This window comes from Schistocerca serialis, chromosome 11 (genome assembly GCF_023864345.2).
Source record: "Schistocerca serialis cubense isolate TAMUIC-IGC-003099 chromosome 11, iqSchSeri2.2, whole genome shotgun sequence".
In the NCBI taxonomy this organism is placed as follows: Eukaryota; Metazoa; Arthropoda; class Insecta; order Orthoptera; family Acrididae; genus Schistocerca; species Schistocerca serialis.
In genome coordinates, this window is record NC_064648.1 from 160,073,397 (window position 1) to 160,097,655 (window position 24,259).

The 24,259-nt window shown below is 39.1% G+C and overlaps 2 protein-coding genes across 13 annotated transcripts in view; one reads left to right on the top strand and one right to left on the bottom strand.

Moving 5' to 3' along the window:
* LOC126426744 (eukaryotic translation initiation factor 4 gamma 1-like) overlaps positions 1 to 12,295 on the bottom strand; it is a 656,907-nt gene extending 644,612 nt beyond the window's left edge. For 6 of the 9 annotated variants that reach the window (XM_050088727.1, XM_050088730.1, XM_050088723.1 and 3 more), the window contains exons 1-2: positions 12,148 to 12,294; positions 11,805 to 12,017 (exon numbers count right to left, since the gene is read on the bottom strand). In XM_050088727.1, coding sequence (XP_049944684.1) covers positions 11,805 to 11,940 — 136 coding nt within the window. In that variant the 5' untranslated portion in view covers positions 11,941 to 12,017; positions 12,148 to 12,294. The other 3 variants (XM_050088722.1, XM_050088718.1, XM_050088726.1) reach the window with 2 other exon arrangements.
* Positions 12,296 to 12,690: 395 nt separating this feature from the next.
* The window catches only part of LOC126426746 (protein LZIC-like), a 68,313-nt gene continuing 56,744 nt past the window's right edge, over positions 12,691 to 24,259 (top strand). The window contains exons 1-2 of one of the 4 annotated variants that reach the window (XM_050088734.1): positions 12,691 to 12,776; positions 12,906 to 12,932. In XM_050088734.1, the coding sequence (XP_049944691.1) occupies positions 12,913 to 12,932 (20 nt within the window). In that variant the 5' untranslated portion in view covers positions 12,691 to 12,776; positions 12,906 to 12,912. The other 3 variants (XM_050088732.1, XM_050088731.1, XM_050088733.1) reach the window with 3 other exon arrangements.

Sequence of the window (24,259 nt, forward strand, 5' to 3'; positions counted from 1 at the left end):
GTGTCGAGACGCGCGGCAATTACGATGCGAGCCACAGCCGTGATCTGCCACTGCAACCTACTCGGAGGTCACAGATGGGGAGGAGACTGGTGCGGTGTCAGCTCTCCACCTACCTACTGTCGTCTGCAGACGATCTGCAAGCTGTCATCCCCACAACCTGTAGGCGCGGTGCATTCCATCAGCTGTCCCGTGAGCACCTGCTGCAATCTCGGTCACCCCCTGATGGGAGAGCAGGACTTGCCCTTCACAACCACCACTGTCCCAGACTGCACGGTCGGCTACGTTCACTTGAGCAGACGAAAGGCAATCCACGATGTATAGAGCCACCCTCTGCTGCAGAACGTCCAGTAATGGAGAATACCCCCACGGCATCCCACGTGCCATCGTGCCGGCTGTCATTCAATGACCTGCAGTATCAGCATCACGACTAATCGATGAGACGCTTTAACAGTTCTTCCTGGCACTCTCTGGATGCCTGCGCCTAGTACGACACTAGGCAGCAGCTACTTTCCGTATTCATCCTGACAGTAAAATATCACTCCTTATATCACCAAGTGTAGCACTCGACTTCTCCCACACCACAGCTTGTGTCTCTGACCCGTAGTGACCTCGAGCGACCCGGTCACTACAGAACTAAAGTCGCATACTAACCTCGTGCTAAATTTGAGTAACACTATGTTTATAGTAATAAAATGTTGCTAACCTGTTTTTCAAAAATTTTTGTTGTAGCTGTTGCCAAATCCTATACGGCACTGTGGTGAGACTGTATAGTCACTTCGTGCGAGTGAGCCACTTCGCTGACAGTAACCGCTTTTGATGGTAAGAGGGTTCTCTTCCAGCCATCTATTTATTTTTGAGCACATTTGGTGAATACAACACTAAGTGCCCCTTTCCAGGCTTTAGAATGAACTTTTGTACTCTGGTACAAAACGCTATTACGGTTTCTCAGTAGACACCAGGCAGGAAATTGAAAATACCCAGATATTACGAAACAAACTAAGAGGATATTGACAATTTCTTTCTGCAAGGTAGGTGAATATTTGGACTCAGTGATGTCAATCCCACTTAACTTACAATGTGTGTATTAAACAGGCTCAACTTTTCCAGTATACAGACATCTAATAGTGATATCCGAAAACAGCACAGCAGCGTAGTGCTTAATATGATACAGTATCTAAAAACAGAACATAATATGTGAATGAGTGTACATAAATGTTCTAATGGTCCAACTATATTTGCTGTACATGCACTTTTTTATTACTTGGCAAAGTGTTAGCATAAGATGTGGTATTGAAATGATACACTGAATACGTTTGCTGACTGATGGAAAAAGTGCTGCAAGTGGGATAAAATCCTACCGTTAATTGTTCTCGAAACTCTGTTGCACGGGAATTTATGAACGACCTTGCATTATTACAACCTCACTGGACAGAGTACTCGGACAGAGGACGCGTGAGCGATGGTGGCAAGGTAAGGAATGGGGCAGACAGCGTGGAGTCTACAGGTACCAATGCTGAGCTAAAAGAGTAGTTGCAAACACCGGCCACTGTATTGCATTCTTTCCTGACTGGTAACACTGTTACTTGCACAAGGCCACACTAAAGGATAATATTTTAAGTTAACAATGGTGCTGAATAAATAGACTTTTTTCAGGGAGACGTGTGGTGGACTTATTTTCAATTTATTACAATACAGTGCAGTTAATGTTTGACACTTTGTAGTAGGGAGAACTGTCTACTCTTTGGAATCATTTTACACCTGGAGCAGCGGAACTTTGGTTTCTGTAGAAAGTTGGACACATATGCATTCAGACAGCAAACTTTGGCCCCAGTAGGGTTTTTTGTACTGGTTCTGCTGCTACGATATGGGATTTTCATGTTAGGTCTCTTATTATGGCCAGTTTGTCTCAGTCAAATCAGTTGTACTCATAGTCCATTAAATTTTGGGCATGCAGCTGTGCAAATAAAATTTCCTCCGCTGATATTTCGGCACCAGTCATTCCCATTTACAAAAAGGATAAAAGAAAGGCTGCACAGAATTACAGCCCAGTATCATTAACATCTGTATGTTGGAGAATGCTAGGGCGTATTGTCAGTTTACCCCTTTAGCTGCTACAGATGTCCTTGCTGCATTCCGTGCTAAGATCGGCTTGGTCATTGCTGTACTGCTCGCCTAATACTGCCACCTGCACTGGCAGATACCATTCTGGGCACTATGGTATGCTTCATCAAATTTTAAGGAAACTACTCAGTAAAAAAATTTGGTTTTGCATATCTTATAGTCTGATATCTTTGCTCAATAGGAGACTGAATTTCTTTTCCTTATTCATCATAGTTACTGCGCAGCATCAAATCAAATAAAGCACAGCACAAAATTTTAAGGCGTCCGTGGAGGTAAATAGTGCACTGTGTGAACTGCGTATGGTTGATTTTAGCTCACACACATTGTTGAATATGAAGTGTAGATTACATATTGAAATTTTCTTTAAAATTGAGAAGAGAGTGATATCTCATTTTGCTCTCAAGTTATTTGTTTTTATATCTGGCGGACAATTGCACACTATGTGCTCACTGTCGTTCCTATGCATCGGGAACTGAGATCATAACAATTACCATACTAAAACAATGGAAAATCCAGCATGGAAGAACGACAATATTATGAGACGGACAGTTGTTACTCACCATATAGCAGAGATGCCGAGTTGCAGATAGGCACAACAGAAAGACTTGGGGAAATAAGCTTTTGGCATAGTTCAAGATAAGGAAACGTGTTTTTTCCCCAAATGATAGTACATAAACAAGGAGGTATGTTGTATGATAAATACTCGTAACATTTTTATTCATCGAGATACGGAAATAACTTGTCCGCAGCAATTACAAGGTCAGCAGAACGGTATGCGCTTTAAAAGGTAAACCCAGGGGCCACGTTTAAACACGTCCTCAGCACGTGGAGTTACTCGTCCAGAGCAATAAAAGAGTTAAACATAGTGGCATGCCTGGGGGAACACAAGCTTCACTCAAAGAATGACCACAGATTCAGAAACACAACTCATTTTATCCATACACAATACCTTGGAAACAACATAGTTCAACATCATTTGCTAAAGTAATAACTAACAGAACCCACTACATTATTCTAGACGAACGTAACTAAAATAAGATGTTGCTGAGGGAAGTGTTATATTATATCCAAAGCATTCAAAATACATAAATCATTTAGCAGTGAGCATCAGCAGCACTGTAAAAGGTTTTGCTGCTAATAGTGTTGTCTACAGGAAAGTGTCATAGATGGCTGATCTTAAGAAATTGTGGACAGGCTCAGCGAAAATTTCCACTCACGAGTGGATACTCAATCTTCGGGGTCAAAGCAAAGAGACAGACAGAGAGAGAGAGAGAGAGAGAGAGAGAGAGAGAGAGAGAGAGAGAGAGAGAGAGAGAGAGAGAAATCAAATTCCAGGTTGATCATGTCATAAAGCTCCTGAATGTGTAGAGACTAGGGTGAAGGATCTCACATTACATGAAAGACTACTCTTTCCTCAAAGCTGAAACATAGTAGCCAATAGACAGTATTGTAACCAGAGTTTTTAAACATCAATAACTTATACGGAATAGTACTCATATAATCAACACACTTTGAAATATTAAATATTTTAAAATTTTTGATGTACAAAGTTCAGTAAAATTAAATTACAATGCTAGGTTGAAACCACAGAATTCCCTGAGTTTTTGTTAAATTTTCTGAAAATTCTAAGTTTTCTAAAAAATATTTGCCACCCAGACTCAGTGTGATGAATAGCAGCACTGTTGAAATGGGAATAAATGTAATGCATACCTAAAACAAAGAGATAGAACCCAACATAATGCAATGACGACATTAATAGTGAACAGCCTTAGCATGTCACGTATAGTAATTAGTAGTAATATTAAGAAGCAGTACCGAGAGGACTGTTACCAATAAGGATGCCGCTTCCAGGGTTCAGGAAGGCCCCAGCTCAAATCCTCCGGCAGATTAACGACGAGGGCCGATGTGTCGGCGAGTCAGAATGTGGCTTTGAGGCAGTTTCCCCACATCCAACTAGTGAGTACCAGGCTGGTACCTACGGCCCATCTCAGTTACACAATTTGCAAAAATTTCAAAAACGTTTTCACACTTTTCCATGGTGTGCACAAATTCCATCCCGGGTGGGGGTGCGGGTCATAAGGGGGAAGGGTGCGGGGACAGGATGGACAAGTGGAAACGTTCCACCACTGACGAAGCTAAGTCCAGAATAACATTCCAACACCACAATAACATGGGTTAAGGCTAGAAAAAAGAAGAAAGAAGGATAAAATTTTACTTACGGCAGTGGAGGTGTAGTGTGCTGATGTTGGCAATGGTCTTTTGTGTTGATCACGAAGTAAATAATTAATGCTATTCCTGCTTTATAGCTGACAGGTTCTTGTATGTACCCTCATCCACTCAGTAAATTAATTATCTTTGTGAAGTGAACATTTCACAAAGGAACGTTTGCAATAATATGAAGAGATTAACACTGTCACATAGTGCCCAGCATTCAATGGTTGTTGTAAACATCAGCACACTATGCTGCTGCTGCTGCAAGCACAACTTAACTGAAAGAAGACTAAGAAGCAACACAGAATGAAACCATCACATAAAATTGGTATTAGGGAAGGCAAATGGAAGACTCATTGTGTTTTAGGAAAATGTCATGCAACCACTACAGAAACCACATACAATACACTAGTGTGACCAATTTTAGACTACTATTGCAGTGTTTCGAGGCCGTATCAAATATGCAAGACAGCGGAGACAGAATATTCAGAGATGTGCTGCTGGGATCGTAACACGTCTGTATAGCCCCTATGAAACTGTAACAGAAATTCTTGGAAGAAAGAAGGCATTATTCTTGCGAAACTCTGTTGTACGAATTTAGAGAAGCTGTACATAAAGAAGACTGTTTAACTATTATGCTACACCGAGATATGCCTTGCCTACCGATCATGAGAATAAGAGATTATGGTATATATATAAAAACAAAGATGATGTGACTTACCAAATGAAAGTGCTGGCAGGTCGACAGACACACAAACAAACACAAACATACACACAAAATTCAAGCTTTCGCAACAAACTGTTGCCTCATCAGGAAAGAAGGAAGGAGAGGGAAAGACGAAAGGATGTGGGTTTTAAGGGAGAGGGTAAGGAGTCATTCCAATCCCGGGAGCGGAAAGACTTACCTTAGGGGGAAAAAAGGACGGGTATACACTCGCACACACACACATATCCATCCACACATATACAGACACAAGCAGACATTTCCCCCTAAGGTAAGTCTTTCCGCTCCCGGGATTGGAATGACTCCTTACCCTCTCCCTTAAAACCCACATCCTTTCGTCTTTCCCTCTCCTTCCTTCTTTCCTGATGAGGCAACAGTTTGTTGCGAAAGCTTGAATTTTGTGGGTATGTTTGTGTGTCTGTCGACCTGCCAGCACTTTCGTTCGGTAAGTCACATCATCTTTGTTTTTAGATAACAGGTATTCACTGAACAAATATATTATGCCACAACTGACATGTGATTACATTTACACACAATTTGGTGCATAGATCCTGAGAAATCAGTACCCAGAACAATCACCTCTGGCCGTAATAACAGCCTTGATACACCTGGGCATTGAGTCAAACAGAGCTCGGATGGCGTGTGTAGGTACAGCTGCCCATGCAGCTTCAACACGATACCACAGTTCATCCAGAGTACAGACTCGCGTATTGTGACGAGCCAGTTGCTTGGCCACCATTGACCAGACGTTTTCAGTTGGTGAGAGATCTGGAGAATGTGCTGGCCAGGGCAGCACTCGAACATTTTCTGTATCCAGAAAGGCCCGTACAGGACCTGCAACATGCGGTCGTGCATTATCCTGCTGAAATGTAGGGTTTCGCAATGATCGAATGAAGGGTAGAGCCACGGGTCGTAACACATACGAAATGTAACGTCCACAGCTTAAAGTGCCGTCAATGCGAAAGAGATGACCGAGCATGTGTAACCAATGGCACCCCATACCATCACGCCTGGTGATACACCAGTATGGCAATGACAAATACACGCTTCCAATGAGCGTTCACCGCGATGTCGCCAAACATTGATGCGACCATCATCATGCTGTAAACAGAACCAGGACTCATCTGAAAACAAAAAACAACGTTTTGCCATTCGTGCACCCAGGCTTGTCGTCGAGTACACCATTGCAGCTGCTCCTGTCTGTGATGCAGCGTCAAGGAACTGCAGTCACAGTCTCTGAGCTGATAGTCCATGCTGCTGCAAACTTCGGCAAACTATTCGGGCAGATTGTTGTTGTCTTGCAAACACCCCCATTTGTTGACTTGGGGATCGAGACGTGGCTGTACGATCTGTTGCAGCCATGCGGATAAGATGCCTGTCATCTCGACTGCTAGTGATACGAGGCCATTGGGATCCAGCACGGATTGCTGTATTACCCTCCTGAACCCACCGATTCCATATTCTGCTAACAGTCATTGGATCTCGACCAATGCGAGCAGCAATGTCGCGATACAATAAACCGCAATCGCGATAGGCTACAGTCCGACCTTTATCAAAGTGCGAAACGTGATGGCACGCATTTCTCCTCCTTACACGAGGCATCACAACAACGTTTCACCAGGCAACGCTGGTCAACTGCTGATTGTGTATGAGAAATCGGTTGGAAACTTTCCTCATGTCAGCATGTTGTAGGTGTCGCCACCAGTGCCAACCTTGTGTGAATGCTCTGAAAAGCTAACCATTTGCATATCACAGCATCTTCTACCTGTCGGTTAAATTTCGTGTCTGTAGCCCGTCATCTTTGTGGTGTAGCAACTTTAATGGCCAGAAGTGTATGTAAGTGTAAATACAAGTCTGGTGTTAAGAATACTGCATCACCTGTTTTTTGTTGCCTAAAACAACAAGGGTACAACTACAATGCTGTTGGTTACATAGGGGGATTCACAGCAGACCTTCAACATAAAATTAAATATAACATATTTCATAAAAAGGTGTAAAGATTTGCTATTGTTCAATTAAACAGCTATAAACCAATTAGCCTAATGGAAAGATTAACACATGCAAATACCAGGAGGAAGTATACAGAGAAATTAAACATGCAACGGCTACATGAAACCAATCGAAGCCACAGCAGATGCAAGACTGCGTTTCAGTTAAAGAATCCTCAGAAAGTGTAGTGCACCCAAGAAAGAGGCAGTATACAAAATACTCATTCCAATCAATACCCGGACATTCCTTGTCAGCCGAAGACTCTCACAACGTACGCTTGATATACAAATTAGAACTATGCAAAGCTGTTCAGTTTGGGTTCCAGAGAAATGTACAAATGTAAGAAGTAATACAAAGAAACCCAGTTTATAGCATTTGTAGATTTGGAGAAAGCATATGACAACACGGACTGGAATACGCTATGTAAAATTGTGAAGGTAGCAGCAATCAAATATAGGGTGCAAGAAATTATCTACAATTTGTAAAAAGGGTACAATGAAGTTATAGCAGTCGCACAATAAACAATGGAGGTGGGAGTTGGGAATGGAGTGAGACAGGTTTGTAGCCTACCCTCAATGTTATTCTACCTGTACACTGAGCAGTAAAAATAGAATTTTAAAAGGAAATTAACAGTTCAGGTCAACATACAAAAATTTTGAGAATTACTGGTGACATTGTAATTCTGCCAGAGATCACAAAGGGCTTTGAAGAGCAGTGTAAAACAGAATGAATGGATATCATAAAATGGGGTTATAAGACGACCATCAACAAAAGTAAAATAAGGGAAATGGAATGTATCCTAATTAAACCAGATGATGCTCAGGCTATTAGTCTATGGAATGAGACATTAAAAATGAGATTTGCCATACGGGTAACAAAATAACTGATGACGAGCAAAGTGGAGGGAATGTAAAATGCAGACTGGCAACAGCAGAATATCATTTCTGGAAAGGAGGAATTTGTTAACATTAAATATAAGCCTAAGTGCATGAAACTCTTTTCTGACAATATTTGTCCGATATGTAGCCTTGTATAGAAGGTAAATGTGGACAATAAGCAGTGAGGGCAAAAAGGGAACAGAAGCTTTCGTAATGTGGAGCTACAGAAGAATGGAGAAGATTAGATGGGTAGATCAGATAACAAACTGATTAGAATTGGGAAGAAACAAAATTTGTGGCACAACTTGACTTTTGGTAATGGAGAGGGAATTGTGAGGGTGAAGGAGAGGGAGAGGGGGGCGGCTTGAATCAAAAGCAACACAATTTATCGTTATTCCTATATGCCTAACCACAGCTCAGCTCAACATTTCTGATATTTGACGAGCAGTGGTCTATCCTTATATAATGTATATTCCTTGCTGGATTTACTATCAATATATTTAGAAACACGTAACTGTTATATAAATAACTATGCAGATTTCATATACTGCTTGCACACGATCTCTGTAGACTACTGAATCTACACAGTATTTGTTAACAATACATGTCCTGGTTTGTACTGAGTGTGGCTTTTTTTGCCAACAGTACCATTTGGTTAAAAAGTCTTGGTTCCACAAAGGCAGTATTTTATATCGATAGCATGTTTTATTCACCACTACTGGCTAATTCCAAATTTTCAAATGTACCTGGTAATATGATGGCATACATATGAGAATTAAAAACTAATAAAAGCACATTGCGCACGCGAGTACACGTACACACACACACACACACACACACACACACACACACAGCATGATATTCTTCTTGTTGATATATATTAACAGGGACACTTAAACATGAAGAATAAACACCAATCCAGCAGACACTCAATAGCGCTGCCTGCTTGAAGGTAGCAATCACTGGGGACAAGGCAGTAGAGTCGCTGCTGGAGTACTGGTTATTCTTCGAGTCATAGTGTCCCTTTTAATAAATACTGATAATACAAATATTGTATAACACGGGACCACTCTAACGAATGGGCACATAAAATACTGTTTTAAAAATCATTTTGGTTTTAATGGGGAAAAAAATCAAATGCTTTCCGTTGACAATGGGCATCATATGAAAGATGCGATGAGCACTATTTATTTGTTATACCTGAGGAAATGCATCTCATGACTCTTAGGACATGACATCGTGTGTGTGTGTGTGTGTGTGTGTGTGTGTGTGTGTGTGTGTGTGTGTGTGTGTGTGATCTCATGTACATTAAGTATTATGTTTTTCTTGTTTTGGCATTTTATTTATCTTTTAGTATACTCATGACTGCACCATCATGCTGGTTGTCTCTGTGTACATATTCCCCCTTGTTCACATCCTCACATACATCAACTGTTGTGTTGATTATGTATATCTGAAAATGGCCATTATGCTGAAATTGGTCAACAGAGGTGTGTAAAGCATTTTACTGAAATATACAGCCTGAGTGGAACTGTCGCTCTCTCTCTCTCTCTTTTCTTCTTCCTCTTCTTTTTTCTTTTTTTGGTGACGCTGAACTCCAGCAAAAGGAATGTCACTCAGTGCCTCCTTGGGTAATAGCATGTGACAGCACAAGCATACATTACTTGCCCAATGATGTATATTACTTGTGAAGACCTGATCTCCCTTCATGTATTGTCCCATATGCCAAATTCTGTCTGTAATGCCAGTATTTAGCATGCACACAAAAGGGGATGGATGGAAAAGAATGACACAGTCAATGAGTCAGACAGCCTACCACACAAAATTTCACTGACAATGTGCTTGTGTGTAGAAAGTGAGAAACCATTACCAACTTTGCAGATTTAAATAATAAATTAAAGTTCTACGTTTTTCTTCAAATTTGGAACATTTTGTAACTGCCTTGGCAACAGAGGACACACGCAATACAACTTATCGCAACAGAAGGTTGTGCTAAAAGTAATGAAACATGCAATCCAAATTATCCACACTGGCATTCATCAGCCGATGAGAACACAAAAAACTCAAACACACTCATTTAGTTCCAATCACCATAATAATATTCTAGGTTCACACATGCTGATGTTGTTCTGGGAACAACAATATAAATATCTGATGATACAAAATTAATATAACTTCCTTTTGTCTGTACCAAAGCTGCAGATAAAATATAAAGTCCATTTAATATCGGAATTATACATTTAGTTTCATATGGGGAAGAGAAACAACTGTCAAGCACAGCTAAATTGGTAGCATATGGATGTGAAAGTTCTAATGAGACAACCATGAAATTAATCCAGTGCTTCTGGGACAAATGAACTATATTAACTCCACCAAGTGTATTTTATTGTGGCGCAAAATAAATTCAAGCAAAAAAATTCTGGCTACCGTATACAAAACAGTTTATTCTGCCTTAATTGAAATGTTTGGCTTCCGATTCTGTCAGTTACCGAAAATGAAACAATCACAATTGAAAAACGGCAGAATTGGGGGGAAAAAAAAGACTTGCCATCGCAATCAAATGCCAACAAACCTCTGCGATCGACATATTGGTCTGTGTTCATTGGAGAAATGAACAATTTTCTGTTTCACAAACTGACAATTCAACAAAAGTACAAACAAATTATTAAAATGTAGGTCCAACTTCTTTAAATTAAAAAACATACACTGAAAGTATTTAAAAACTCTCAACGGGCGGATTTAACAAAATACCTATACTGCGGGCAGTTCCATAACAGCTAACTGTGATATTTACTGTGATTAATGACTTAACAATACATTGCGAATCATCATCCATCATAAACATTTACAGAACTGACTGTCATCTTGAATTGTGGAAAGCGAATGTGGCATAACGAAAAGAATTTTTCAGGCTTTTTCAATAAAGAAAAACACCGATTTATTTTTTACATTATAAATAATAGCCACCTTTAGATGTAACTTTGATTCCACGCAGATTATTGGGGGATTCCTTTACGAATGAGTAATTGCTGCATTATTATTTCGAAATATGTAACATCTTGCCGAAAACATATAAAACGAGTCGAGAAGCACGAATAAACCCCAATTCCATTAACTGTCTACGTATCACAAGAAAGGCATATAATTTTACAATTTATGAACACCTCATAAACAACAATCTTCTAGCGCTGTTCATTGTCGAGAACAATGTTTTTCCACATCTAGTTTCAAAAATACAGAATTTAGATAACTTTAAGACGAACACTGTAAATCTCTTCAGCAGACAATTTCAAAATCACAAGCAAAATGCACAATATTAAAACTGTAATGGGTATATACTGTAGCCTACTGTTTTGCGTTTAACCAGCCAATTGGTATTTTAATCAACTACGCAATATGTAACATTACATGCAGATCAATTGCCTGTCATGACAACATCTACTGTTGTGCACTGATATAATCACATTGCCGGCAGAAAATCTGTTGGGAAATTCTACTTCACGAATTACAAGGGCACACCCACTTTTCCATTTGTCGCCGAATACGACACATAAAACCAACACCAATTACATAATTTCACGTGGGTGAGAAGCGTTGATTCCTTGCTCTATTTCAATGTATCATTGTTTTTCCAATTAAAAACAAGGTATTTCATTAGGTGTGAGGTGTTAACCTCAAATCTTAACAGTGCTCTGAAGTAATGCGGATTGCAAACAAATGAAGCGAAGATTTCGTCACAGCAATGGAGTGATGTGCTCGTTTCCCTTCACCCGAATGAATAATCAACGCAAAACAGCAAGTACTTTGCATCTTACCGAGTGTGAAAGTTGAATTCGCTGGCTGCGGATTGTAAAGCCACATCACTCAAACTTGGCACTTACCGTTCAGGCGACAATCGACTATTTTTGAGGCGGCGCTGGCCTGCTGGAATGGAAACGTCGGGTGAGCGAAGCGTTGCTGGCTAAATCCTTGATGATTCGGTATCCCTTGGTGATTTTTGCCTTTAGGAATGCTCATGGCAGCATATATTGTCGTACGTTTGAAGTCCTCATACAAGGACCTTTCGTTTCGCAAGTGATATTTCGAATTAACTCCTGGAAAATTGAGCAATGTATCGAAGTGACACTGGTGTTCCGAGCGAATAAAATCATTTAATTACAATGACGAGGCACTATAAACACAAACAATTGCTTATTTATTTAATTTTTAACGAATCCTTGGTACCTTAACACGATCTTGTTGGAGATCTCTTCGTGAGTTTCCGTGAGTCATTCGTGAACCCTCGCTCGTAGATGCAAGGGGTGAGAGGATTCGCACCTGTGAAGCGGTATGGAAATATCCTTGATTTTCAACTTTTTTGACTTTTATCAGAAGTGAGACGATAATACGGGATCTTTGTAATGGTACAGCACAGTGGTTTACCTCCCACAGCACTATTTACTAGCGGAAGAGAAACACGCGGTATACCGCGTGGAAAAAATACAAGCGTAAACACATGTTGTCAAACACATGTGGATGCCATCTACCGGTTGCAGCGTGAAGGTATCGCGCAGAGCGAAAACCGAATTTCTGAAGTTAATGTAGAACAAGGATTGGTCAGATTTGCAGGTCTTTTCTCCAGTTGAAAGACTGAAGATGTATGGTAAATTTTTACAAATTCTTTTCTCTGATGGCTTTTTTCTCTTATTTCAAATAAGCTGACAACGGCGCTACCTGTTGGTTTCGCACAAAGATATCCAAAGATGTATTCTGTTTGCAAACATTGTCTGTTATTTGTCCAACTGAAGGAAACAGCGGAGATAAAATTAAAAAATAAAAACAAAACAAAATATCCATTGAGACTTTCGCAGAAGGTAATTATGTAAAGTACGCTGCTGCATATATATCATATAGCTTGTTTGTAATTTGACGTAATGATACTAAAAACACTCCAGTTTTAGTTAATTGCACTCATTGTTTTGTGTTTCATTTTTTCTCGTCAGCAACTGGATGCACTTCAATTTAAGCAAGTATGTAAGAGTACGAAGGTCTTTGGTCTGAGAAGTAAACAAAGTATATAGATGATATTGCTAAGAACTGGAGATTAAAGTGAGATGTAGAGCAGAAAAATCTGACGTTAGGCGTAGGAACCGTCAAAGCAGTCACTGAAAGACATTAATTTTGGTAAAGTGATTTGCAAAATAATTGTGGTGTACTACACACGGTTGTTGTTCCGCATATGCAATCGATTTGACCGTAATCGGATTTGTTGCAGAACTAGACAGTTATAAAATGACTTCCAGAGGGCAGGTGGAAACTGAGAAGTTGAAACAAAACTTGGAAGCACAGTTAGAAAGACTGGTGCAGCAGCTTGCTGATCTAGAGGAATGCAGGTAGGCATGTCCCAAAATATAGTTAACTGCCAATTGGGACTCATATATTAAATTAATTTTACTAATATCTACTGTAAATATCGTACCTGGTTAAGACCACACAGTTGTCAAGTTTACCTTTGGGATTTCGCAGCCATTAGCATAATTGCGTATAATTAACAATCATAATATTTGTTTTTGGAAGGAAAATTTGCTCTTTTTTCCTGTTGTTTAATGGAAAAAAACCATGAAAGCGCGCCGATGACAGAAACGTCAGGATACATATTTATTTATTTTCGAGTTCCGTGGATCCTTGAGGCGAATGTATCGCTAGGATGTAGAGCGTGTCAGGTTGTTACAGTAACAGCCACATGTAGATGATCATGAGGCAACTAATTTAACATATGTAAGTAGATACATGAAAATGGAATCCACATGTCAAATAATTACACACAAAAATTCAGATAACAACACAGAAAATTAGACAGTAATGACATAGATGATTGCATAGATAATAGTGCGGTAATGACATAGATCATTACATAAACAAATTTAAAGTAATTCATCTAAAAAATGTTCCACCAACAAGTGGTATGCTGATCTACATAATCAGTTCTATTAGAAATGCATGAAATTAAACACTAACTTGAGAAGTATTACACATTATCAAAGAATTCCTCTAAAGAATAGAAAGAATTATCGAAAAGATAAAGTTTTAGCTTTGTTTTGATTTTAGTAAGGTCCCCAATGACTGATTTGACATGGACAGGAAGTTTATTGAACACTTTTCTATTTGGATAATGAACTCCTTTCTGTACCATGCTGAGATTTTTAAATCATTGTGAAGATCATATTTTCTTCTTGTATTGTGATCATGGTACGCACTATTCATTTTGTAAATTGCATAAGTTTTGTTCACGAAGCACATTAGTGACAAGATGTGTTGACGAAGCATGGTGAGGATCCCCAGCTGTTTGAATAAATTTCTGCAAGAAGAACTAGGATGCACTCTACTCATAATCCTGATAACCCTCTTCTGTACAACAAAGACTGTACTTGCTTGTGGTTGACTTCCCCAGAATATGATGGCATATGTTATAAGGGAATGGAAATAACCAACATATGTAGTTTTGATTGTTTCCATGTCACAAACAGATGAAATTGAACGAATGGCAAATGATGCTGAATTGTCTTTTACATAGGTCAGTCATGTGGACAGACCAGTTTAGTTTGTTATCAATTTGTATACCCAGAAATTTGGAAGATACAACTTTCACTATTTCTTTGTCTCCACATTTTATTTCAACATTTTCCAATTTTTTGTTTACTGTTTGAAACTGAATGAAATGAGTCTTATTAACATTGAGGGACAGACCATTTGCAGTGAACCAATCTAGAACTTCTTGGAATATAATGATCACAGTGTTCCCTAGACTGCATTTGGGTACCTTTTTAAACATAATGGTTGTGTCATCTGCAAATAGGGTGAAGTGTGCTTCTTGGGTCACACACCATGGGAGGTCATTTACAAAGCTGAAGAAAAGTAAGGGACCAAGCCCTGTGGCACTCCACAGTTAAATGTACCCCAATGAGAGCTGGCAAGCGCCTTTGCACAATTGTTTAATACTACCTTCTGATTTCTGTCATCTACATACAACTCAAGCCACTTCCCTACTTTATCTTTTAAGTCGTAGTGCTCCGCCCATCTTAGTAGAATCTTTTGATCTACACAGTCAAATGCTTTTGACAAATCACAAAAGATTCCAATTTGTGACATTTTCTTGTTTATTGATTCAAGGAGTTTGTTGACAAATGCGAATATGGCTTGTTCAGTTGAAACACCCTTTTGAAATCCAAACTGATTTTTATTAAGGATGTTATATTTATTAAGGTGAGCCATGATTCTATTGTACACGAGCTTCTCAAGGATTTTTGAAAGACTTGTTAACAATGAAATTGGGCGGTAGTTAGAAACCTCTGGTTTATCACCCTTTTTGAAGAGTGGTTTAACAACTGCAAATTTTAGTCTATTAGGGACAGTACTGTGATTTCAAGATTCATTAAATATGTGACACAGAACTTTAAGAATATATTTGTGGCAATGTTTCAGTATTTTGATAGATATATTGTCCACACCAGTGGAATTTTTGTTTTTTATTTGGCATATCACCTTCTCAATCTCATCTACTGTGATGTAGGGTACATAAATCAGGCTTTTTCTGTGCTGTGCTTTTTAAAGAAGGTTCATGGCTTCATCCATAGACCCTTTACATCTAATTTGATCCGCTTCTGTTAGAAAGTGATTGTTGAAGATGTTGGCAATATCTGGGTAGTAGAACAAAATAATAATAATAAAAGTTTGATCAGAATCAACCGTTAATTATGTATAAATATGATCCACTAATAATAATATTTTATTGAACATTGAATGATTGGTTGCATATGAATAAAAACAGAAAAAGGTTCTTCTGAATATATTTTGAGGTTACACATTTACATATTTTTTCAAAACACTTCCTATTCAGCATTTAACTATGGTATTCTTCTAATGCGTTATTTTTAGTAACACGGACCTTTTTCATTGAGTACTGTTTTGTGACTGCTGACGTAAAATTTTTCTTTATTTCTGGTATTCTGACTGTTAAGGTACAGTCTTTGAACAACTAGTACAAAGACAGCATTTAGAATGTACATATTTATTATGCTCAACACATCTGTTTTTGGAAACAGGCCACAGCATGACTCCTTACATTTGGCACCACAAATGATTTTTTTAGCACTTTCTTGCAGTAGGCAGCTTATTGAGATTTCCTGTGGTTGCCTTTTCCCCAAATTTAGCTGCCATAATGAGATTTTCACTCTGCAGCGGAGTGTGCGCTGATATGAAACTTCCTGGCAGATTAAAACTGTGTGCCCGACCGAGACTCGAACTCGGGAATTCCCGAGTTCGAGTCTCGGTCGGGCACACAGTTTTAATCTGCCAGGAAGTTTCTTAGCTGCCATAGTTCAGGCGAGAGGAAAGTAAAACATTGTATGTAATCTTTGAGACAAAAGATCTCTTCAAAATTGATTTAAAATAGCCGACAATATATGCTTAGGTAGCTTACATGTTAAAGAGGCAATATGCATCTCCTATTTTAGATAGCTTTCAATGGTTGGACCAAAGAATTTTCCACTAAACTTTTCATTCCAATATGTATGTACACTTTAATTTCATTACTCAGTCTGCTGTCTTTAAAGTTCTTGGGATATCTGTTAGTGTTCTTACATTATAGTATGTAGTGTAACGATGTATAGTTTTGTATAAATGATTTTCTTTTAACATATGACCACGTGCAGACTTCGTCACCTACGTCAGTTAAAACACGCTTAAAATTATTTAAATTCTTTTTAAATTGTCTCTGAATGGTTCTTGAACGAAACTGTAAAACATCATCATTTGAGTCGTATGCGCAGAAATACGTCACTCAGTCTTATTGGTTTGCGCAAACTTTTTCTCAATTTAGATGTCGTTTTGTTTCTTCTCAGAAGTTATATTAATGCAAGTTATCTGTTTTAACAAATATTAGAACCACATTGAATAAACTTTCAAGACTCAAACTCGCGATGAATATTGTCAAAAATTAATAATCATGTCAAATAAATCAGTCATCCTTCTTCCTTAATATAGTTCTTCATAAATAAATTCTCGGAACACGTTTTTAAACTTTTGTAGTATACACTACTTTATTATCTTCATACATATAGACGTGAACCTGAGCCTTGACAAAATAGGACTGAACATTTTTAACATGATTAAACTTTCTATGACGTCATTGTTGTAGAAACATTACAAATTTTTATTTTTTTCAGTTTTTAGAAGCACGACGCAACAACTCGGTTTCAGGATCTTCTGTTGCTCTTTGGCTGTCGACACGCGACGTATAGTGGCCAGCAATTTTCTCTCTGGTCCCGGCAGTGAAGATGCTGTCTCCATTCGTTGCGCCGCCCTCTCCGTACATGAAACATAAAAAATAAATGCAAAACTTTAGACAATTCACAACCATTACAAATATTACAAAAAATATATAAACAAAACACTAAATTAAACTTATATTCACCTGCAAACTGGGCTGACACTGGTTGATGGGTGACGCTTCAATTTCGCTTCCCACTAAAAGTATTGAACAGTTTCATGTGTCATATTGTTGCAGTGGGTCTCCAGTTCATTAAATGATTCCTTTTTATGCATGGTAAAATACATGATTTGAACAAATTGGCAGGCCTGTGCAATTTTCAATGAGTAACTTACGTGTCCCTCAGTTGTATAAAAACTAGGCTATTATTGTAGTTAGAGCAACTTTCTCAAGTCTTCCTTAAATGTACTTAATAATGTTTTGATATTGTTCATTTATGCAGGCAGTGAACTGAAGATTATTTTATACTAGAAGAAAAAGACCCAATTCACATGGTCTTCATTTTCATTAGTTCCCTTGAGAACATTTCGGGTCACTCAAGACCATTGAAAAAATGAACATTATATAGTGTGATAGCCTCTGTCCCACCATCTGTGAAGTATACCAACACTTCGGTCTTGCTGTAGTTCAGGTGTGAGAAAAATGAAAAATGGTACGTAGCCTTTAAGATAAACGGGCATTACAGCAGTGTTAGATTCCACTCTACCGCTTTGACCCACGCCATCTCCAGTATGGTGGAAATGCGTAGTGCCAGACTCACTCTGTCAATAAAATGAAACTAATGGGACAACTGCAGAAAATTGGGAGTTTTGGACAGGTACAAGCTAAATATACAATAATAAACACACATTGCACTATCTGAAACATACAATATAAAAAAATTAAATTGCAACATTCCGCCACAACAAGAATCAAACATTTCCCTTGATGTGCATAGCTCATCCGCAACTGACGATACTAAAAAACAAATACCTACATCTCCAAAAAGTGGAATCAAGACCTCACCGACCCAAAAAACCAAATACCCCATATTCACTACATGAATTGAATCACAACTGACCTACCATGTATATACAAAACATCGAAATTACTGTAGAATAAAACCAAAACAAAAATTACTTACAAAGAAAAGCCTCTGGCAGTGCCACTTGGGTTGGCCATCGTGCGCGCCCAGGCATGCACGCATGTATGTATGCACATGCCAAAAGCAAAAAAATCTCCTAAAGCACCCACTTGAACTTCACGGTCATGTCCATACCTAGCTAAAATGCAATAAAATAGACTTCTTTCGGCAGAACATATACAAAACTAATTGGACCTAACAAAAATACTGAACACACAAACAAAAAAACCTTAGTAACTCACTGAAAACATTTCCACAACCCATGTTACCATACCAACTACCTAAACTGTAAACCACGTTATGACAGTGACAGCCAAAACTCAGATGATCACAATACCACATGTTAAACAGAGCACTTCGACTTCCACCACCAGAGGACACCATCAAGTGCAAAAATACGACACCTAGAAACACGACCAACTCAAAAACACCGCGCAGTAGTGATGTCGTGCACCTCAACACCATTACGTCATGGGTCAAAACAGACTGGTGGAATCAGATTCTTCCATTGACCCGACAAAAGTATCTTTCCAAAATTTGCTAACTGTATTGATTACAAGTAGCCTACAGTGTGTTCCAGGAGGAATGGTCAGTATTTGCCGATATGAGAGGAACAGCCATTTGAAGCAAAACAGTCTTAGTAAACATGTGCTCTAAAATGCATACCTTAAGAACTATTAGCACGTGTTCACTTTTGCTATTGTGAAATGCCTCTGTTCTACTGAATAAGTGCCCGTAGCTCTTAAGGTATGCATTTTGTAGCCCACGTTAACAAGACTTTTCACTTCAAATGGTCGTTCTTGCCATATCCCTGACTACTGACGATTCATTCTGGCACACGCTGCATACCCAAATGTATCCCCACCACAGAAGAATAATAGAACATTCAGGACCTCTCCGGCAAGTCTTAGCCGTTTCGACACTCCGTTCTCAGCTTTTTCACTGACTTCCTATAAGAAGCCTATTGGTGTAATGCCACTTTGGTCACGCATATCTTTGAACACAGCCAGTGCAGTCCAAACCAAAACCTTCGTGGATGGGGGCCTACTGTACCACATACAGTTGTCTTGTTGCTGGTCAGAATGCACATAACTAGTGTTTACACTTGGGTTGTCCATTAGTGTGGGCCACCACAGGTATTGCACACGTGTCAGTGTAGGAACTTTTCAAAATACAATATCTTGTAAATGACTTGCACTAGACTCCTGCAACAGACATCACTGACATTCTAATTTACTCTAGTTTGTTAATGTCAATAAACATTGTTCCATTTTAAAAAGTGTATGGTTGCACAAAAATGTATTATTACGATCTGTTTATAGGCTAACAGTACAAGCCCCTGCCTTCCATTTCAATCTGTGGAAACCACATATCAATAGCACTTTCCACTTCTGCAGCATTTGGGGAGCAAATTTTAGGTGACTCGTCCTTAATACAGAATGTCTGTCCTAAGAGTTGTCAGGCACATTCTGGTGTTTCAGCAGATGTTTGCAATTCCTTTTTTTTGCAACATCTAGCTGGAGTCAGCCCAAACAGATTCTGCTCATCACGTCTTTCATGCAAAACCCAGTGTCGATGGAAAGCCTTAGTGCCTCTGGTACAAACAGAATTATTTTTAAAGTGGCATTTTATGTGCCTGTTTGACTGAGTGGTCCCAAATTAACCTGGTGGGTTATTTATTTATCAGTATGTATTAACACTTTCAAGTCTGGTGGTACAATTTGTGTACCACCTTATGTTGCATCGCGGTTGTACAGTGGTACATTATTTGTACCACCAATTTGGATGCGTAAAACAGCGCATTCTCATGGTAGATTACTTGAACTACTAGCAGGGCATGTTCTTTGTAGTTCTTAGACGTATGCACCAGATGGCAGTTGTTACTGGGTTCTTGTAGCAGCACCAGTACTTCATATTTCTACGTCAGGTGCGCTCAAGTACACTATGGAGACATTGTTTATGCAACATTGTTATTTGTTACCAGCTAACAGAAGTTACCAAAAAAATTTCTATTGGAATATGTAAGTACGTTTGTTTGTTGTAGTTTTTTGTGTTGTTCAGACTATTTCTATGAGAAATTATTAAAATGTAGCTAATTATTCATCGGGTCAAAATATGTACCACTGTACCAAAACAGTCAGTTTACTCTTTACTTTTCAGTAATAATAAGGGGTCAGAGCCACCCATGAGCCATGGACCTTGCCATTGGTGGGGAGGCTTGCGTGCCTCAGCGATACAGATAGCTGTACGTAGGTGCAACCACAATGGAGGGGTATCTGTTGAGAGGTCAGACAAACACGTGGTTCCTGAAGAGGGGCAGCAGCCTTTTCAGTAGTTGCAGGGGCAACAGTCTGGATGATTGACTGATCTGGCCTTGTAACACTAACCAAAACGGCCTTGCTGTGCTGGTACTACGAACGGTTGAAAGAAAGGGGAAACTACAGCCGTAATTTTTCCCGAGCGCATGCAACTTTACTGTATGGTTAATGATGATGGCGTCCTCTTGGCTAAAATATTCCGGAGGTAAAATAGTCCCCCATTTGGATCTCTGGGCAGGGACTACTCAAGAGGACGTCGTTACCAGGAGAAAGAAAACTGGCGTTGTACAGATCGGTGCGTGGAATGTCAGATCCCTTAATTGGGCAGGTAGGTTAGAAAATTTAGAAAGGGAAATGGATAGGTTAAAGTTGGATATAATGGGAATTAGTGAAGTTTGGTGGCAGGAGGAACAAGACTTTTGGCAGGTGAATACAGGGCTATAAATACAAAATCAAATAGGGGTAATGCAGGAGTAGGTTTAATAATGAATATAAAAATAGGATTGAGGGTAAGCTACTACAAACAGCATAGTGAAGGCATTATTGTGGTCAAGATAGACACGAAGCCCACGCGTACTACAATAGTACAAGTTTATATGCCAACTAGCTCTGCAGATGATGAAGAAATTAATGAAATGTATGATGAGATAAAAGAAATTATTCAGGTAGTGAAGGGAGACAAAAATTTAATAGTCATGGATGACTGCAATTCAACAGTAGGAAAAGGGAGAGATGGAAACATAGTAGGTGAATATGTATTGGGGCTAAGAAATGAAAGAGGAAGCTGCCTGGTAGAATTTTGCACAGGGCACAACTTAATCATGGCTAACACTTAGTTCAAGAATCATAAAAGAAGGTTGTATACATGGAAGATGCCTGGAGATACTGACAGATTTCAGATAGATTATATAATGGTAAGATAGAGATTTAGGAACCCGGTTTTAAATTGTAAGACATTTCCAGGGGCAGATGTGGACTCTGACCACAATCTATTGGTTATGAAGTGTAGATTAAAACTGAAGAAACTGCGAAAAGGTGGGAATTTAAGGAGATATGGGACCTGGATAAACTGACTAAACCAGAGGTTGTATAGAGTTTCAGGGAGAGCGTAAGGGAACAATTGACAGGAATGGGGGAAAGAAATAAAGTAGAAGAAGAATGGGTAGCTTTGAGGGATGAAGCAGTGAAGGCAGCAGAGGATCAAGTAGGTAAAAAGACGAGGGCTCGTAGAAATCCTTGGGTAACAGAAGAAATATTGAATTTAATTGATGAAAGGAGAAAATATAAAAATGCAGTAAATGAAGCAGGTAAAAAGGAATACCAACGTCTCAAAAATGAGATTGACAGGAAGTGCAAAATGGCTAAGCAGGGATGGCTGGAGGATAAATGTAAAGATGTAGAGGCTTATCTCACCAGGGGTAAGATAGATACTGCCTACAGGAAAATTAAAGAGACCTGTGGAGAAAAGAGAACCACTTGTATGACTATCAAGATCTCAGATGGAAACCCAGTTCTAAACAAAGAAGGGAAAGCAGAAAGGTGGAAGGAGTATATAGAGCGTTTATACAAGGGCGGTGTACTTGAGGACAATATTATGGAAATGGAAGAGGATGTAGGTGAAGATGAAGTCGGTGATACGATACTGCGTGAAGAGTTTGGCAGAGCACTGAAAGACCTGAGTCGAAACAAGGCCCTCGGAGTAGACAACATTCCATTAGAACTACTGACAGCCTTGGGAGAGCCGGGCCTGACAAAACTCTACCATCTGGTGAGCAAGATGTATGAGACAGACGAAATTCCCTCTGACTTCAGGAAGAATATAATAATTCCAATCCCAAAGAAAGCAGGTGTTGACAGATGTGAAAATTACCGAACAATCAGTTTAATAAGCCACAGCTGCAAAATACTAATGCAAATTCTTTACAGACAAATGGAAAAACTGATAGAAGGCGACCTCAGGGAAGATCAGTTTGGATTCCGTAGAAATGTTGGAACACGTGAGGCAATACTGACCCTACAACTTATCTTAGAAGAAAGATTAAGGGAAGGCAAACCTACGTTTCTAACATTTATAGACTTAGAGAAAGCTTTTGACAATGTTGACTGGAATACTCTCTTTCAAATTCTGAAGGCGGCAGGGGTAAAATACAGGGAGCGAAAGGCTATTTACAATTTGTACAGGAACCAGATGGCAGTTATAAAAGTCGGGGGGCACAAAAGGGAAGCAGTAGTAGGGAAGGGAATGAGACAGGGTTGTACACTATCCCCGATGTTATTCAATCTGTATATTGAGCAAGCAGTAAAGGAAACAAAAGAAAAATTCGGAGTAGGTATTAAAATCCATGGAGAAGCAATAAAAACTTTGAGGTTCGCCGATGACATTGTAATTCTGTCAGAGACAGCAAAGGACTTGGAAGAGCAGTTGAATGGAATGGACAGTGTCTTGAAAGGAGGATATAAGATAAACATCAACAAAAGCAAAACGAGGATAATGGAATGTAGTTGAATTAAATCGGGTGATGCTGAGGGAATTAGATTAGGAAATGAGACACTTAAAGTAGTAAAGGAGTTTTGCTATTTGGGGAGCATTATAACTGATGATGGTCGAAGTAGAGAGGATATAAAATGTAGACTGGCAGTGGCAAGGAAAGCGTTTCTGTAGAAGAAAAATTTGTTAACATCGAGTATACATTTAAATGTCAGGAAGTCATTTCTGAAAGTATTTGTATGGAATGTAGCCATGTATGGAAGTGAAACGTGGACGATAAATAGTTTAGACAAGAAGAGAATAGAAGCTTTCGAAATGTGGTGCTACAGAAGAATGCTGAAGATTAGATGGGTAGATTACATAACTAATGAGGAGGTATTGGATAGGATTGTGGAGAAGAGGAGCTTGTGGCACAACTTGACTAGAAGAAGGGACCGGTTGGTAGGACATGGTCTGAGACATCGAGATATCACAAATTTAGTATTGGAGGGCAGCGTGGAGGGTAAAAATCAGTGAGGGAGACCAAGATATGGATACACTAAGCAGATTTAGAAGGATGCAGGCTGCAGTAGGTACTGGGAGATGAAGAAGCTTGCACAGGATAGAGTAGCATGGAGAGCTGCATCAAACCAGTCTCAGTACTGAAGACAACAACAACAACAACAACAACAACAACAACAACAACAACAAACCGAATAATGCACTAGACTAATTTCGGACTGCTCTATCGAATGGGCACATAAAATTCTATTTCAAAAATAATTTTGCTTGTAATGGGAAGCAAACCAATGCTTTACATTGACACTGGGTGTCACATGAAGGACGTGATAAGTAGGATTTGTTTGAGCTGACTCCAGTAACACAATTCGTAACAGAAACTGCAAATATCTACTGAAATACTTCAGAAAATTTGTGTGTGTGTGTGTGTGTGTGTGTGTGTAAAGCTTATTTCTACCATTTTCTTCTCATTTACACCGTGCAGTTGTCAAGAAAGCCATCCTTCTATTTGTTCTGTTGTCGCAGGGACCTTCTACTGTTAGTCAGCTTCATTGTCTTTTAATAAAAATGTTGGGATCATCTGTGGTCGACGCTGGTCCTGG